This window comes from Cetorhinus maximus, chromosome 1, assembly GCF_964194155.1.
Source record: "Cetorhinus maximus chromosome 1, sCetMax3.hap1.1, whole genome shotgun sequence".
NCBI lineage: Eukaryota > Metazoa > Chordata > Chondrichthyes > Lamniformes > Cetorhinidae > Cetorhinus > Cetorhinus maximus.
Window position 1 is genome coordinate 70,253,386 of NC_135879.1, and position 19,002 is coordinate 70,272,387.

Genomic DNA, 19,002 nt, shown 5'->3' on the forward strand with positions numbered 1-19,002 from the left:
ACATAACCAAAATAAAAAATAGCGATTGTGCTGGTCCCTTGGGCTAGATCTGAGTTCTAAAAATGTCTAAAGACAAAATTTGGGTCTGTAAATGTAAGTGACAAGTCCACCCCTGTATAGCCGGCTTGCCCCACTTTAATTTGCCAGGTGACGGCCCTTTAATTAGTATGAGGCAGGACCACCCTCTGTCTTCAGGAGGAAGTCCCATCTCGTAGAACAGCTGACCAATCGGAAGCTAGCAGGTGCAGTGGCCGATGCTGGTGCTGCAGAGAGGCCACGGAGGTGGCATTCAGTAATGGACTCGGATATTCAGATACATAAGGGATCTTGCTTGAGCCAGGTTGACAGGCCCCAGGAGGGGTGGGGGGTGTCTGTTGGACAGGATGGGTGGGAGGGTGGAATATCCGGAGGCAAAACTGTGGGGGAAAGCCCTCCAATTGGCACAGGGGGCCCAGCAAGAGGTGCCCCCTCCCCTCTCCTCCCCCCTTAAACCCAGCGAGCTGCACGTTGAGTGCTGGCCTCTCCTGCTGCCCATTAAATGAGTGGTGAGGTGTCAGCTGTGGCTCAGTCCATAGCACCCTCGCCTTTGAATCAGAAGGTTGTGGGTTCATGTCCCACTCCCGGAAACCAAGAACTGTGATTGTACTCAAAAGAGTTGCAATCTGTGACTGTTGATAACTCGGAAGGATTTTTTTTAAATGAGTGGTGGCCAGATGAGTCCCTTAAGTTGGTAGTAATTGCCCACTTCAGGGCTTCCAATAGACCACAGGCGGGCAATCTACCCGACACCTCCCTGCCGCTAGTAAAATCGGGTACTCAGTGTCAGAGTGCCCTATTTCGGGGTCCAACCACCTACTTTGCTGTCTGTGAGTGGCCTATGAAATTCAGCCCCTTGTTTAATATATATATAAAACAATATCTTCCATCCATGCTCACTTAATTTACCAATGAGATCAGACATATAAAGTGCTGCTTCAAACAGCACCGCTGGTATCACCTTGAAATAGAAAATGCTGGAAACACTCAGCAGGCCATGCAGTATCTGTAATCAGGAAAAGATAGGGGTAATGTTTCGGGTCAATGGCTTTCAGACAGTATTACAGATTTACCGTTTGTGCTTTTAAACCATTTAGCATAGCTTGTCCTACAAGTATTAAATCCATTTTTGTTTTAAACCAATTAGTGTAATTTAAGGAATTAGTAAATACTGGCCTGAAGTACATAGCTAATGAAGGCATGAACATCATTCTATTGTGATTATTAAACTACTAATCACCTACTTGAGGTTGTTTAACATTTCAGAGTTTGAAACAGCAGAAGCAGGCTGGAAGTTACCCTGCCTTTATACCCTTCACCCCACAGCATGTTTGACAAAACTGGCTAGGCAAAGGTAAACAGTACAATTGATCACAGAAGGAGCAAGGCTTCCAAGCTGGAAAGGGCCAATTTTAATTGCCAGCATTGAATCCTGAGGCAAGGATCTCATTTACATTCCACCAATGAGCTTTGATGCCCTGCTGAAGCTCAATGGTTCTAGGAGGGTGAAAAAGCAGCTGGTTCCTATAGGGTACACCCCACCTCCTCTGATGGTTGCAGGGTGGGAGGGGTGTTGCTTTGTTGGCCCAATAGCTCCAGTGCCTCAAATGTTGGTCCTGCCACTCCGTGGAGAGAATTGTTTACTGTGATTGAAAATAAAGTTGCACCAGAAGCTTGTACAGTCTATACCAGTACTTCTCAAACTTTTTCCCACTGTAAACCTATTTTGAGGAATGAAAATTGTCGTGACCCCAGAGTGTGAACCAGCTTGTGGGGGGGGGGGGGGGGGGGAGAAGGGGTTTGGAGAGCTGTGCAAGCAGGGTGGTGGTAGGGGGCTGTTTAAACTGCAGGGTTTTTAAATAATAAGCACCTACCTTTTCACTGGCCATTTTGGAGCAAGAATCAGGCCTCAAAGATCAGGCAGTTAGACCATGCCAACCATTAAGAGGATTTAAAGGGACCTGGCAGCTGTTAACACTCATTTGGAGTTCCAGGCAGCCTTTGTTGCCTTGGAGCTCACGACCTCAAAATTTCAACTCATGGCCCTACCAATTTTGGAATCCCTGGTCTATACTTTGTTGAGCTCACCATTACATTGATTTTCTTTAGAACTGCATCCTTCCAGACACCACCTGGTGACCATTACTATACTAATCAGGCAGCGGCTTGGCACTGCATTCAGAAGGTTACTGATAGTCATTTCAAGGGAGCCGCACAATGTCCATTGGACCAGAGATGCAAAGCGAGCTATCATGTTATGTAGACGTAACATTCTGCAGGAAGCAATTGATAGAACATGTGCCACTCAACCAGCTGCGTATTAAGTAAATGAAAGCTTCCCCCAATCGATTTGTATAGTAAAAGCTTTCATTTGATTTGTGACATCAATCACTGAATTTTATGCATGAATACCTGGAAGCTATCATGACACTTTCAATATCTGACAGTCTATCTCTGAGCCAAGTATGCTTGCTTGGTGATCAGGACTACCTCTGCAGTTGTGACTAATGATACCTGTCTGGTTTCCACAGACAAAAGAGAACAGATTGTAGTAAGGGTCATGGCAAATTGTTCCCTGAGAATCCTTAGAGATCTTAAGTGACTTGTCTAATGGATGCAGCTATCCCAGAGGGATTAGCTTCTGTATGCCTTTCTGTTGAATGTAAGGGTTATTGGACCAATCTCTGAAGTTCCCTCAGGGACAGGCGTTGGAGGACACCTTAAGGAAGCAGGGTTAATGCCACTGTCTGTGAGGTCAGTAATATCTGCATCCACTCATTGCAGTGAACTGGTGTATTTCAGAGCTGTAACCAATCATTATCATTATATAGAGAATAATGTCAACCAGTTCCTAAAGTCAAGCATGGTGTTCAAGCTGACCCTTAAGGCAATGGTAGTCTCTATCCTGGAAACCACCAATGTCTTTGCTACCTCCTCCTGACTCCATTTTGCTGCAGAAATCTCCTGGGCTGTAACTCCCTCCAGGATATTGTAAGCAATGCATTACAGATGTGGGTAGTGGACTCCACCCATTTGTCCAACATCTCAGTCATGTGCATGGAAACCATCTCCAATACCTCCAACTAAAGCCTGTCATTTATTGACCCTCTGTGATGGAAGGGCACTTTCGCTCTTTTACACTCCCAGGTCCTTATTTTCACTCATGTTCAGTGATTCACCCATTCAAAATCCTTATGGAATCATAAAATAGCATAGCATGGAGAGGAGGCCATTTAGTCCATCAGGTCTGTGCTGGCTGTTTCAGAGAAGAATCCAGTTAGTCCCACTCCCTCTTTCCCATATCCCTTCCAATTTTTTCTCAAATAATTTATCCAATTCCATTTTGAAACCTACTAGCGGTTCTGTATCCACCATCATATCAGGCAATGCATTCCAAATCCTAACCACTCATATGTATAACAACATTTTCCTCATGTTACCTCTGGTTCTTTTGTCATTTTAAATCTGTGCTTTCTGTTTATTGAGCCATCGGCCATTGGAGGCAGTTTCCCTTGTTCACTCTTCACTTCTTCCTGTGTGGGGATCTCAGCTGGTGCTGGAGTAAATGATATGCCATAACAAAGCTGGTAATGAAGGGAATCTGGAGATGCCTCTTCCTGCATAGCGTTCCCTATGTGAAATGGAGAAGGGCTTGTTTAGCTGCACCCGCCCTGACGTTGCCTTGGATGGAAATTTTGATTTGGTGTGAAGACATTCGAAGCTACCTAAGATGAACATAACCCAACTTTTGCCAAACACCTTCCATTATCCCACCTTCAACCATGCCATCTCTTAGTCTTTCCTTGTCTGCTGTCTTACTAATTCCAGTACCACCTGGAAGCTTTCATTTGTTTGATACGCAGCCAGTTGCATGGTATGTGTTCCACCAATTGTTTCCTGCAGAAAGCCTACATGATAGCACTTTTCGCATTCAGAATGGCCACACACCGGCTCAGCTGTCAGAGCTGTTATGCCTCCCTACTGGCTGCCACCCACTGGATAACCCGTACGTGTGCAAGGTGTTGGGGAGAGGAGTTGATTACCATGTGTGTACACGTGTTTTGGGGGGTGCGGGGGATGGAGGTGAGGGGGCTAAGAGAATGTGTGCACGGGTGCACATACACATGTTGGGGTGGGTTAAAGACAGCTGATTACAATGTATGTGGGGAAGGAGAGGGGGTATGATTGCAATATGTGGGTTGAGGGGAAGAGGGGTTTTTTGGGCGGGGGGGGGTGCAACATTGCCATGGAAAGAGAAGCCTCGTGGAATCTTCTGTCACTGGCGCATGCAGAGAGCTTGGCTGAAATCTCAGCGGCCAGTAATTGTTCCACATTATGTTCTATGCCTGTTGAGAAGCGCACCACTTCATAAAGCCGCCCCTGGGTTAGGAGGAGCATGGCTCCATATCCAGGTAAGTTACTTATCTTGTGAATTAACTCCATTTTACTTTAAAGCTGCATTAGGTACAGCAGAATCCAGTTGAACTGCAGCTTCTAGGACTATGACTATTTTACACCATTTGAAATCCTCAGTAGAAAATTAGAAGTTTATTTGACTCATCACAGATTAAAACTAATCATGTCAAGATGGCCTTTAGGGAACCTTGGTGTGAAATCACTATAGATCAATAATGCCAAATGCAAATATGAGTGTCAATAGTACTTGCTGCCTCCTGTCAAAAGTCCATGAGCTGCAGTGACTTAGATGAGTACATAAAACACAGATTTTCATGGTATGGAAACTTTATTAACTGAACGTTACTATGCTTTTTACTTTTTGTTTTTGATGGCTTCTGGGGTCATATTAATTTTCAAGTGTTAAAATGGAGTCACATTGGAAAATAGTTTTGGAAACACTGGTCTAGGATTAGGAGGCGTAGTTTAAATGTAAGAGCTCAAAGTAAATGTTTTGAATCCATAGAGTCAAACGCTCTGAAGAGTCATACGGACTCAAAACATTAACCCTGTTTCTCTCTCCACAGATGCTGCCAGACCTGAGTTTTTCCAGCATTGTTTTTACTACCACTAATGGAACAATGTTTGTATGAGAAGGTGCGATATTTAATCTATTTCTGGGTCAGCAAGAGAGACCATTTGTTCAGTTTTAACTGTCACTTCCCTCCCTTCTCATAAGCAAAGCTTCCCCCAAGATTCCCCCACCTCTGCCATGGCCCTGAACATGCATCTTTCTTTTGTTTCCCTAGCTCACTTTTTCTGAAACCCATCCCATTCCCCCAACCCAATTCCTAAACCGTTGACTATCGAACTTTCCTTCCTGGCCCCCATGTTAGCTGATAATTAACCTTTTCTTCCCCTCGTACTGTCCCTTCCCTTCAAAATCTACCAGCATCACTCGTCTCAAAAAAAGTGCCACCTTTGACCGCTTTTCTTTCAAATTACTGCCCCATCCCCAACCTCCTTTTCCTCTACAAAGTCCTTGAATGTGCTGTCCCCACCAAAGGCAGGGCCTGTCTTTCCAGTAACATCATGCTTGAACCCCTTCATCAGATTCCACCTTTGCCACATCATTGAAATTGCCCTAATCAAAGTCACAAATTATATCCTATTGAATTGTAACCTTGGTAAACGATCCCTCTTCATCTTTCTTAACCAGTCTGCAGCATTTGACATTGTTGACCCCACTATCCCCCTCCTCCGTTATACAGCTGCCTGTATAACAGACTGCCCTCATCTGATTTTATTCCTTTCCTATCTACCAAATTGTAGTCAGAGAATCATTTGCAATGGCTTCTCTTTCTGCTACAAAACAGTACCTCAGGAGACCCCAAGGATCTACCTTTGGCCTTCTATTTATCATCAGCAAGCTACCCCTTGGCAACATCTTCCGAAAAGATCAGGTTCAACATGTAGGCTGATAACACCCAGCTCTACCTCACCACACCTCTCGACCTTTTCACTGCCTCAGATTTGTTACACTGCTTGTTTGACATCCAGTATGATTTCCTCCAAATATTTGGAAGATCAAAGCTATCATCTCTGATCCCCCACAAACTCATTCCTGAGCCACACCCACTGTCAGAGGCTAAACCAGATTGCTCATAACCAATCTGAGATTTCAATCCCATAATCCTCTCTACCAGGACTGCCTACTTCCAAATCAATAACATTGTCAGAGTTCACCCATTTCACTTATTTATTGCTGAAACCCTCAATGCTTCCATTATCTCCAGACTAGACCATTACCTCCCACTTTGCACCTTCCATAAACTTGAGCTCATCCAAAACTCTGCCTAATCCTAGCTGGCACAAGTTCTATTCACCCATCATCCCTGTGCTCACTGACCCATGTTGGTTCCCAATCTAATGTCACCTCAATTTTAAAATGGGCAATATTGGAAGAACCACCAAATATATGCAGCACCTGACATTCAGTTCCATGCAGAGATGAATTTCTACCTTATTCAGTCTGTAGACTTTGCTTTGGTTGAAGAATTAAACCATTCCCCACAAACATGCCCACTGCCTGCGCTAGTGGTTCAGGTGAATGAAGATTCAAAGAGAGCAGGAATTTCTTCTAGTGTCTCAGCCACTGTTTTTCATTCAACTAAACCATAAAGTGGTCTCATCAGGACAATTCGCAAGAATGCTAAATGTAAAGAGAACAATTTACACTTTGAGTGCTGACTGGCTGGCAAGTGGACTCTGATTGGTAGAGGCGTTGCTATGAAGAATGCACTAGTTGGTGACTGACAGTTCTGCCAAGCATCAACTGCCAATTAGCACTCTTTTCTCGTATGGTATAAATTGTTCCCTTTACATTTGGTATTCTTGCGAATTGTCCTGATGAATGCAAGGTGAAAAGCTTTGAAAAAACAAACCTTTTTTCCCCACAATACTCATGTTCTGTACTACCAAACGACTAAGTGGTCATTCATTTCAATGTTTATGGGATCATGCGTGCAAAACAGAAATCACATGTCTACATATCACTGCCGTTCAAAATGCTTCAGCTACATTTACATACCTCTTTGAGGTATTCACTGACATAAAGAAGTGCCATTCTATTTGTTCCTTACAGGATATTAGAGCTGATTCCATAATGCCAGTGGGAAGCTGCACTTGGAGGACAAGCATCTCAAGTAAAATTAATGGACAGAAATCATAGGCTGCATCCCTATGATGGCATCTGGGTGCCCTGAAGACGGTTAGTCCACACAGATAGTTATTATTTACATTTGAAAGTTTCCTCCTTTGAAAAACACTTTGTTAAACTTTTGGATTGACGACAGGGGTAACATGGTTAAGAGGCATCCCAAAGTCTTCCTGTAAGCTTGGTTCCTCACTAGGAAATCAGGATTAGCCTTAATGCGTACTACAGTCAAGCAGTGTAACAAATTTACAACCGTACAGCAGGATATCTTGAACAACTTTTATTTTTCTAAAGTAGGTTCTTCGGTATAAAACTAGCAAATTACAGACACACTTTATACGTATACGACAGACAATAATCACTCTTCCGCAACAAGCTATTTTTCTTACCAGAATGAAATTCTCCAATTGTCCTGCTCTTAGGGAAAAAAAATCCAACAACCCAGCTAATGGTTAAAATAAAGCAGCGTACTATATTAGATTTCACCTTTTAATCAATTGTCAGCCCTCCTGCATGTGCTGAGTCTGGTTCAGAATGGTTCTAGCTACCGACTAGTGTCCAGATTTGTTATTGAGAATCTTGGCGAGTCAAGTGTTGCTTAAATTAAATTTACTTTTGGGATGTGGGAGTCACTGGCATGGCTGGCATTTATTGCCAATCAAGATCAGCTGTAGCACTGCGCCTAAAATCGCCAGGAACCACTTGAGACACTTTCTGGTTTGCAGGCCTTTTGTTAATAAAAAAGGAACAACATAATCTGAATGACCAAAAAGGTACAGGTCAGGTAGGCAGTAAGCCTGGTGGAGCACAGATTCACATATTTGGCATTGGATGGGGGGGGGGAGGGGGTGCAAAGGAGAGAATGGGGAGGGGGTAAGAAGTGAATGAAGTACAAAAACTAGAAAACATTTTGGTAATGAGAAGCTAAATTACACTGACAAATGTGAGCAATTCATACGGTATAAAAAATGGTTTGAAAACCATCACATCAAATTCAGAACACCGAATAAATTATTTCTTGCTTCACTTGATATTTATGATCCTACCACCCATTTATCACAAAGATAAACACCCTATTCTTGTTCAAATTATTATATATTTTTTTTACAATTCTCAGACTGGTCAGAAAATTCAAAGGAACTTAAAGGAAAATTTAATCACGTTAGAGCAATACTGCAGAAATTAGCTGCCAGCTTTGCATTGTGTACAGGTACTGCATAAAACAGTTGAAAGAAACTGCACACACATTTGCTAATTGACTAGGATTTAAGAGGTTACAAAATAAAACAAAAAGCTTTGGGTGAGAATGGGTGCTACCCATTTCAAACATGACAATACACATTCATGATTCTTCCCAGATCTTTTCTCAAAATGAACATTGTACATTGCAGTGTAAACCAGGATATCCTAAAACATTAGACTGACTACTGACCCAAGTCAAAATTCTGGAACCCCCCTACCCAACAGCATTGTGGGAGCACCATCAGCAAATGGACTGCAGTGGTTCAATGCAGCAGCCTACCACAACTTCTCAAAGGCAACTAGAGATTGGCAATAAATGCCAGCCTTGCCAGGTCACCCATATGCAGAGAATGGAATGCCCTTGAGAATCAAAGGTAAAGGGATACCAAGGGTATTTAATCTGTGATATTCAGACCCATTGAAGTCACTGGTAAGCTATTAGGACAAACTTCTTTTTTTGCAAAATCCAGGTGGAGTAAGTAACTTTAGAACACATTCATTGTAACATGCATTTTTAATAGTAGCCATGGACAAATTTAACAGTAATTCTGTTCACAAGCAATAATGAACAAAAGGAATGCACTGCTATAAACATTGAGCACCCAGTTGAAGCTTAGTGTCTTACTCTGCACACACACCATCTGTTCTCAGACTGCTACCTTAAATGCATTACATTCACTTCAAAATACAGACAGACGGGCTGAAAAACAGGAATACACACACAGACACAGTGAGCAGGGGTGAAAATGGGTATTAATTCATCCATATCAACCATAAGTAGTATTTCTGCAAAATTCAAAACTCAGGTGTACCAAAAAGTGAATTGGCTCAAAAGAATACTGTTAATTTAAGAAGTGCCCTGCAATTCTTTGCAAGTCTCTACTTTACCTCTTGAATGTCCAGCAATACAAATTTACAAAAATAATACACTTTCTCTAAACATTAGATGATGAACATAATATTTTGAAAGGTGCTTTTAATAAAAAGAAAGGACTTCAGAAGTAAAAATATACCCTTACTTCCTCCAAATTTTCTTAACGACACATCTGGTAGGTTCATATTCCCAAAGGACAAATAAAAATAAAATTTCTGATAATTAATATTCCCTAAAGGGTCACAACAACCCATTTCATAACCATGCATCATTTATATTTACAAAAAATGTAGTTGAAAGGCAAAATAATAAATAGGTATTGGGAATAATTAGGAACTGTACACCCTGAAATCTGATTAGTTACTACAGTGTATACAGGATAATCCTCGCTGTACTTTGCTGCTGCAAAACCAGTTAGGATGAAATGCTGTAAACCAGAGATCTGAGCCTCAGTTTCCTCTTCAAAGGAATAAAAGGGATTAATGAATCCATACAAAATGAAAAAATAAACACTTTGTTCATCATTAAAAAAAATTCAAATAATAAAAGCTTCTTTGTCACTATATTTTTGAACATTATATCCTTGTGCTGCATAAAGGATACTGATTACCCTAAGAAAGTAATATGATTGTAACCCTTCCCATCTTGAGGAAAATCTGAAATTAATCCCCCCCCCTCAAGATACCAAATCAAAAAAAAACTTAGGTAAAAAAACCACAAACAGTTGGACAAAATATTGAGAAATAGAAAAATGGTCAGAAAACATACACACGCGCGCACACACACGACAATTTATCCAAAACGAGTCACCACCTCCCCGTGCTTAAACACATGCATATCACATTATGCTATATACCTGTGAATTCTACATTGCTATACTTTTATTACTCTTCACCCACATCAGGCCGTTGGCTACCTGATAATGGTAGGAAAAGTAAAGCACCACAAAATACAAGTGACTAATCAATAATTCAATTGAGTGGCTTGATCTTCACTCTGGCAGTCAAGGACAGTAGAGCCATCAAACGAATTAGTCAGGTGTATATTTTAACTATCCCCTGTGCATACCATAGCTTTATTCAGTCCTTTTTTTTCTCTAAACTACTCTATGTCAAACAAGCAGACCCAGCATCATTACCTGAATAAGAACTCAATCCTGTCATCCATAAAAGGTAATTATCTCAATACACACCAAATGCAATCTACTTTGAGACAAACAGAGCTCTAGCAAAGAAAGGCACTGTATCTTCCACACAAATCAAAACTCATTTATTTTCAAATATAAATCAACCCTGAATATAAAATACTTCATTAGAAATGGCAACCAAGATGAGCTGAACAGTGAAAATTTCAGATTTATTTCAGTAACTAAAAAACTAGGAATGTGTTTGAAGCTTCAACATAAATTCGGCGTTCTGGCGATTGCATAAACTGGAGAGCTCTTCCATTCTCATTTATCCCGTTAATGTACTGTGCCCAGAATTAATGCTACATGACAATCACTGACTAGTCCACTATTAATACACCAACATATATTCTCTTCCCTCAACTTCTTAGAACTATATATTGCTGGCAAACTTTATGGATATTCATCAAGATGAGAAATTTCAAAACAGCAAGTGGAACATTTTCTATCCGGTGCCCACAAACACTCGAATCAGGCCTAATATGAGTAGATGTGGTGCAAAGGTCCCTCTACTGTGGGACAAGATGCCTTGACCTCAAGCTCACATCTCCATTTTATTTTTGCCATCCAGCCCTCCAATCTCTGAATGAAATTACCAATTTATTGCCAACTCTATGCTGAACTGTGGGGGCCACAAAACTGGGAATGGGTTGAATCTACCAACCTTATTTTGAGCTGAGAGCAAAACAATACCTTCATCCAATCAAACTGAATTCCAAACCATGAAAGACTACATTTAACATTACAGGGAGTCTGTAAAGAAACCTGTGCAAGGGTCTTTCTACTTTTATCAGCACAGTAGAAAGAGTAGCAATGACAACGTATCCAGTGATCCACTGAATGAGACATATTGTTACAATTAATTGAGTGCTTCTCTACTTTCTGAAGGCTTTGATCCCTTGCTATATAACTCTGATAACTCGCCCAAAAGGCCTTATTTTCTGTGCCTACAAAGTATCAGTGGGTTACTATAAGTTTTAGAATCAAGACCGATCCTGATTGTTCCCAACGTCCATATGCTTAACACTTTTGCAGTATGGGTCACTGGATAAAGAAAAGGAACCACTTTCGATTTGCCCCTCTTAGGGTCTTTAAAGTCAAATGTAGCATAACCCACTTTCTACATAAGATGAAAATCAATAAATTCATCAGAAAGCAGGAATTCAAGCAGTCACCTTCTGCTCTATCTTAGTACTACACTGAATGATGTCTTTAAGCAGAACTTTGGTCCAACATCATGTTGTAAACGCTCCATCCTGCTTAAATGAAAAGCAATATGACAACTGTAAAACTAATAAAAGATCCAAAAAAATGATAAAGGAATGAAATAGCATATTGTTTGGATTCAATCAACTGTCAGCTATACACAAGACAGTTCATTCATTCCCAGTGTTCTAGCCTTGTAACATAATCCTAACCATTGCTTATTCTGAGCAATACACTTACAGCCATTTACTATCTTGATCTGATTTCGATTACATCTTAGCCTTATTTTTCACCATCAGATTCTCATTTTTCTTTGCTGCAAATTACTCACATATGTAGTTTATTAATCCCAATATGGTGACTTATGAAGTTTAAGAACCACAGATAAATCAGGCACTTATATTTTATACAAAATTTGTACCGTACATTGCAGCATATAAGTTGACCCTGTGTATAAGATGACTCTACTCCTTTAGTGCCAAAATGCATGTTTAGGCCTATACCTGCATTAGGAGTTGGCCTCAATCTTTCAGCACAGAGTTATACTCATAAGTCGGCGCAAGGTTATACTCATAAGTGGGATGAAGCAGGCGATACAGACTATATTTCCAAGATTCATGGAAGTTTGAGACATGCCCACACAGAGCAGACCATGCATGGCAATTGATAAACAGAAATAGGTCCTCCTACAAAAAAAAAGCTTGGAAGCTAAAAGTCATAACATTTGCTAACTCGTCAAATAACTGTGCTGCAGTGAGGAAAGTGCGTCAAAAACTGGTACAAGAAAGGAAGGAGGAATCAGCCCTGAAGATGATACGCAAGACAAAATGCACCATGAGAACAGGGACTAGCCATTGGCCTGATCTTGAGAAGCATGCATCGAAATTGGTCCTCAAAAATCAGAATGCTTACACCCGTCACCAGAAATGCAATAAATATATATGCACTTAAGTGGGCCAAATCAAATCCTGATCTGGAAAAGAATGGAATAGGCGGATGTCTGATGAAGAAACCACTTTAACAAAGGGTAGAAACATGCACGCTGCTCCACTTGATGTTGTGTGGTGTTGTCATCAAATCATGAGATGCTATTAATGCATGTCATCAGATCGTTCAAAATAAAAGATGCAGAATATCCAATTTAATGGATGGAGAGGATTATGATTTGTTTTGGAGGGATGATTATGAAACCCAAAGCACCACATCTGATCCAGAGTGGGATCCTTACGATGATGCCATAGCCAAGTAACTCAGGATGAATTCATTAAATTTTGTGGAGAGAAAAACGGAGTTAATGATTTGAGTCCTTATGACTCTTCTTTAGAGCTCCGAGTCATAAGGACTTGAAATGTTAACTTTCTTTCTCTCCACAGATGCTGTTAGACCTGCTGAGTTTTTCCAGCATGATGTTTTTGTTTCAGATTTCCAACATCCGCCATATTTTGCTTTTATCAAAAAATTCAAAAACAATGAATTTGACGGTTTAAAACAGTGACTGTGGTTCACATAATCCTTGTAGAATTATTTAATTAAATACGTGACATTGATTTAATATGAAATACTGGTTATAATTTTTTTTTAAACATACATTTCAAAACTGTGACCACCCACACTAACACAAGCAGTTCACATTTTATACTTGGCGTATAGGTTGACCCCCGTTTTTTGTAGGATTTTTCAAAGCCAGATCTATACGCCACGATCTACAGTAGTTGGTCAGGGTGAAATACAAATAAATATGTAATACGCTTTCTGGTTGTGGACTTAGTGAACTAGCAACATAGAAATTAATTCCTGATCTGCACACATTTTATCTATTCTGGACTGTATTAACAAAAGATAACTGAACAGCATTGTCAAGCATGACTAGAAATTCATCCATATATTGCGCTAATTAAAAAGTCAGACAGGATATGACTTTCCCTGTGGGAAAAGACAAGGAATTTCGAGCCACTAAGATGATCCTTCTTTAACCTCAGTTTTACACTACTCATGTTGTTCAAGTCTCAAATTTTCTTCCAGGGCACCAGAATTTCCCAAAAATCTATTGCAACAAACTAACATTCTTTTGCTCTTTTTCCATTAAAAAGAATGTTTGTTTGAACATCAATTACTGATAACCACCTTACAGGATTTACAGATAGCAAAGTGTAAGTGACCCTGATCAAGGTATCGGGGTAATCTTGTCACATTCCAACTACATGTTAATTCACATTCATTATCTGGTGCCGCTCAGCAACCTTTCAAGCCGGCTCTGCAATTACACGAACAAAAACAAAAGTTGTCCAACAGATGAAGACAGAAGCTGACCTGCATAAATTAGAGGTCATAGGTTTGATTCAGTCAGTTCTGATTTAGTTAATTTCAGTAAGAACGGTGCAACTACCTCAGCCCACTTGGTTTGCATAAGAACAGCCCCTTTGCCAAAGTATGAGTACAACCTTACTCTACGAATTATACCCAAAGCAAGGAATCAAAGCTTTCAGCAGGGGAAGGAGATAAAGCGGCCACGTAAACAAAAAGGATGTTGTTCAGTAATTTTTTTTTTGGAAGAGGTACCAATGATGCAGCTTGATGCAACTACTCTCTTTCATACCAAGAAAACATCCCCAATTTCATATCTTGAAAGGAATGCAACAAGGTCTCAGAGTATGGAGGCTACTTGAAAGCAAGCGGTGATCAGTAAGCAGCATTCATTGTATAAACAGTGTGAGTGACAGTGAACTGCACATACCAAATATCCTTGACTATGATGATCATAGGTTAGGTTATCATAAATCTTTTTGGTGCTCACTTCAGCATCTAGTATGTCATTCACAGGAATTCTGTACTGCCCTTTGATTTTCCCCCCCTCCCACTTAAAAGTAAAAACGTGATCTCACCTGAATTGAAAAATGCAATCTTCAGTACATGGCACATCACTTGCAAAACACCAAGAGACTACACAAACCAAACACCTGCTATCACTAAGTAACTTTCAAAAGTTATGATTTTTTTTAACATAGCAATTCATTTTCCAAAACATCTGTATAGTGGAGATAGGCATGTCATTTCCTTGCATAGGTATGCAGTCCAAGGATCATTTGAGATTTTTTGACAGTTCACCTTCAACATATCAGCCCTTATTTTTAACAAATACTATGCTTTTATCCTTAAAGTTTGCAATTCATCAATTCCATTCTACGATGTTACTACCTAGGACATGGAGACTACGACACAATGTTGTTTAACTTATGATTGAATTTGCTAACATGGTAGGTCCCCGGTTTCAGTCAGGCCACTTTGGGAAAGGCACTGAGCAAAGGTGAGCTACTTCATCATGCACGAGAAAAGAAACTCAATAAGGATCAACCAAGATGCTTTCAGATGTCATGCCATACACAGCTTAAGAATGGAATTGGCACAAGCCTGTGAATGGGATATTTGTCTTGTCTTTTAAAGTGAGATGGGAGGGAATAGTGCTTGTTACAAGGGTAACAAAGAACAGGAGAATATTTAATATCTCAGAAAAAGAATTTAAAATGTTTCTGGCAGCCAAAATGCTCAATATTGAAACTGGGCTCAAAATTAGAATAGCAGTGAACAGCAAAAGTGAGTCAATACTACTCCAATTTAATAACTTAAGAAAACTCAACTCTATTTTAGACAAAAGATTTCTCAGAAGGCAATTTGCAAGACGTGCACAAAAGGCTTAAAAGCGGGCATATAGTTAAGTGAAATGTTTAAAAAGGTCTATCAGTCAATCTTGTGTCACTGATTGATTGTGCAATGGACCACTGCTAATTTTGAGCCCTGTTGAAATGTGACCTAAATTCTCAAGGTTCCCTTCTAATTCTCTAGCAAGTCAAAAAAGATCATTCAAAAGTCTATGTTTTAAACAAACCAGAGGACTGCTCCGAAGTGAACTGTACAACTACGAATCTCTGGTGAAACACTGGCATCCCCTGTTAAAAACCCATAGCTCCCATGTATCAAGTTTGCCGAAACTCAAAAAATGCAAAAATTACCTAATTAAGTTACCACATCTTATTAAACCTCAAATTAAGCTTTGAGCTGTCCATTAGACAATTATTTGCTTATCTTTTACCACAACAGTTAGTGGTACCTGCCACTATCTTGCATTGGGCCAGATTTTACCCTCAATGCAAGTCACAGAATCAGCTAATCAGAAAATGTATTGACTAGATTGTGAAGTCTCTTAGTGAATCCATGAAATACAGGCATCCAACAACTTATTTCCTCCTCCTACTCCAATAGTCATTTAGCAAAATTATTTTGCTATGTGCCAGAATTAGGACTTGCCAAAGGGCCAGAAGAACCGTGGATCAGTAGGTTCTTGCTCTGCTAAGTCAGTAGAATAAGGCTAGGACAGTTAAAATGACACTATCTTGATTTAGTGCCTGAAAAGCTACAGGTTGTGGCCCTGAAGACAGCAGCCAGACATTACCATCCTTTATTTCAGGCATATCTTTTCATGGTCATTGTTGTGTTCTCTTTTAATGCCTGAACTGTCTTAAACAATGCTTGTTTAATATTCATTATCCTCATGTGAGCTTATCTAAAGAGAGGGTGTGCTATGATTTAGTCAAATTCCACTGTATGAAACTTTTTATTCGAATTCCCAGTGGAGCAGACTGGCAGTTGCACACTTAGTCAACAGTCATTTGGACTGTTTTTTAAAAAAAAAGAATATTTTGCCCTTTGTCTTTCTTGGAGATAGCTGTATGAAAATTATTTTCCCCGCTTAAAAGAAGCAGAACATCAAGAAGTGTCCCGGGCAATCCAGCCACTTTCTGTTAAGAAATTCAATATCCTTTTCTTTAAGACTTTGTCGAGGTAGCTGGGTAGGCGGCTCTTGGAAGGGATGCCCTGCCTTTTCTGCAGGTAGTCTTTGATGATGATGGTCTTGACGGTCAGGTACCGTGTGGGGCTGAGGTTGAGGGAGCTGCACAGCAGCTTCTCCCGCTCGGACAGCAGATCAAAGCCGGCCAGGTTCTCCATAGAGCTGAACTCGGCGGCTGCCTCCTTGCCGGCCTCGTCTTTGCCCCGCTTGGCGCCCGCGGTGATCTTCATCTCCTTGCGCTTCTCTCGCTTATGCCGGGCCGCTTCGTACTCGGCCGACTCCTCGGTCTTGGCGATGCCGTTGCGCCGGTAGCGCTGCAGCTCGCGGATCTTGGCCCGCAGCGTCCTCTCCTTGTGCAGGTTGTCGAAGCAATCGTCGAACTCCTTGGCCGACATGAACTGGCAGATGGGCCGGAGCTTGGCCCGCAGCTCCTTCTCCTCCTTGGTTACCTTGCGCTTGAGCGGCCTCTCCTTCCTCTCCTTGCCCAGGAAGGCGGGCACCAGGCTGTAGTCGCGGGCCATGTTCTTGCGGCGCTGCCGCTCCCGCAGCTTCCGCACGTACATGTCGACGTGGGCCCGCTTCAGCTCAATGTCCACCTCCTCGTCGTCGTAGTTGACGGCCAGGCCGCTGATGAGGGTCTCGGCATCCTGCAGGTACTCGATCTCATAGTCGTCCCGGAGTGGCATGTACCCGAGCTGCTGCTGCTCGGCTACACTAATATCGAGCGGCGGCAGAGGAGCCGTTAGACTGGGAGACAGGGGCCCGCCCCCCGGGCACGTATGATCAGTCACGCGGTTCGGGATGGAATCCGGGATGCACGCTCTGCCCAGGTTGCCATGGATATACATGCTGACGTAGTGCTCCATCACTTCCGGTGGCGCGCGCCCCCCAACATGCGCGGCCATGTCCTCCCAGTTGCCGAAGCCGTACTGTTCGATGGCATCGAGCAGTAGTTGCTCCTCCCGGCTCGTCCAGCCCCCCTCCGCCTCAGTTCCCCACAGCGTGAACCGCCCGCCATCCACCAGCTGGTAGCCGTGCCATCGCCGGTGCTGGCCGATCTCGGCGCCGGCCGAGAAGCACTCGGGGCACAGCTCGATGTCCTGGCACTCGGTGCAGCGGAGCCGCAGGCTCGTCACGTCGGCCAGGCAGTAGACGCAGTACTTCTTGCCCAGTTCCGCCATTGTGCGACGAGCCTGCGCACAGCGTACGTGCTCGTCCACCGCTCGTCCTCTCAGTGACGGTTCGCGCAAGCGCGCGAGAGCGCCACCTAGAGGAGGGAGGGGGGCGTGTGCTGGGAAGGGAGCATTGAGCTGGAGGGGGAAATAAACGGACTATACCAATGCGTAGTAGGTAGGAAGGGGCCTTGATTGGTCAGCACTCATAGGTGCAGCAATAGCTGTTGAATGAAGCTATGTGGACGTCTATAAATTAAATTTTGTATACAAAATGTAGAATCATCTTTACATATATGCATAAGTATATAAGTCAAATACATAAATATACAGAATCATAACATGCAGCACAGAGGAAGGCCTATTGGCCTATCATTATGGGGAGGCGAAGGCGTAGTGGCATTGTCGCTGGACTAGTGACCCTGGGTAATGCTCTGGGGACAAAAACAAAAATTGCTGGAAAAACTCAGCAAGTCTGACAGCATCTGTGGAGAGGAAGACAGAGTTAATGTTTCAAGTCCATATGACTCTTCATCAGAACTAACGGTCTGGGGACCTGGGTTCGAATCCTGCCACAGTTGATGATGGAATTTGATTTCAAATAAAAATTTGGAATTAAAAGTAATTCAAAATGAGTATCATTTACATTGTTGAAGCACTGAGGGTGGGGGACTTCAATGTCCATCACCAAGAGTGGCTCGGTAGCACCACTACTGACCAAATTGGCTGAGTCGTAAATGACAAAGCTGCTAGATTGGGTCTGCAGGTGGTGAGGGAACCAACAAGAGGAAAAAATATACTTGAACTCATCCTCATCAACTTGCCTGCTACAGATGCTTCTGTCCACAACAGTATCGGTAGGAGTGACCACTGCATAGTCATTGTGGAGGCGGAGTCCCACCTTCACATTGAGGATACCCTCCATCGTGTTCTGTGGCACTACCACCGTGCTAAATGGGATAGATTCCGAAAAGATCTAGCAACTCAAGACTGGGCATCCATGAGGCTCTGTGGGCCATCAGCAGCAGCAGAATTGTACTCGAACACAATCTGTAACCTCATGGCCTGGCCATTCCCCCACTCTACCATTACCTTCAAGCCAGGGGATCAACCCTGGTTCAATGAAGAGTGCAGGAGGGCATGCCAGGAGCAGCACCAGGCATACCTAAAAATGAGGTGTCAACCTGGTGAAGCTATAACACAGGACTACTTATGTGCCAAACAGCATAAGCAGCAAGTGATAGACAGAGCTAAATGATCCCACAACCAATGAATCAGATCTAAGCTCTGCAGTGCTGCCACATCCAGTCGTGAATGGTGGTTGACAATTAA

General features: G+C 42.2%; 2 protein-coding genes across 2 annotated transcripts in view; both read right to left on the reverse strand.

Annotated features, from left to right (window-relative positions):
• The window catches only part of sorcs2 (sortilin-related VPS10 domain containing receptor 2), an 874,344-nt gene that overhangs the window by 700,734 nt on the left and 154,608 nt on the right, over positions 1 to 19,002 (reverse strand). The gene's annotated exons all lie outside the window — the stretch shown is intronic.
• tada2b (transcriptional adaptor 2B) lies at positions 7,417 to 17,728 on the reverse strand. The gene has a single exon (XM_078542120.1). It carries the CDS (start codon positions 17,677 to 17,679, stop codon positions 16,417 to 16,419), a length of 1,263 nt encoding a protein of 420 aa, XP_078398246.1. The 5' UTR covers positions 17,680 to 17,728; the 3' UTR covers positions 7,417 to 16,416.

What these genes read in the sequence shown, in the direction of transcription:
- tada2b (XM_078542120.1), bottom strand. Translation starts at nt 17,679, where the DNA reads ATGGCGGAACTGGGCAAGAAGTACTGCGTCTACTGCCTGGCCGACGTG.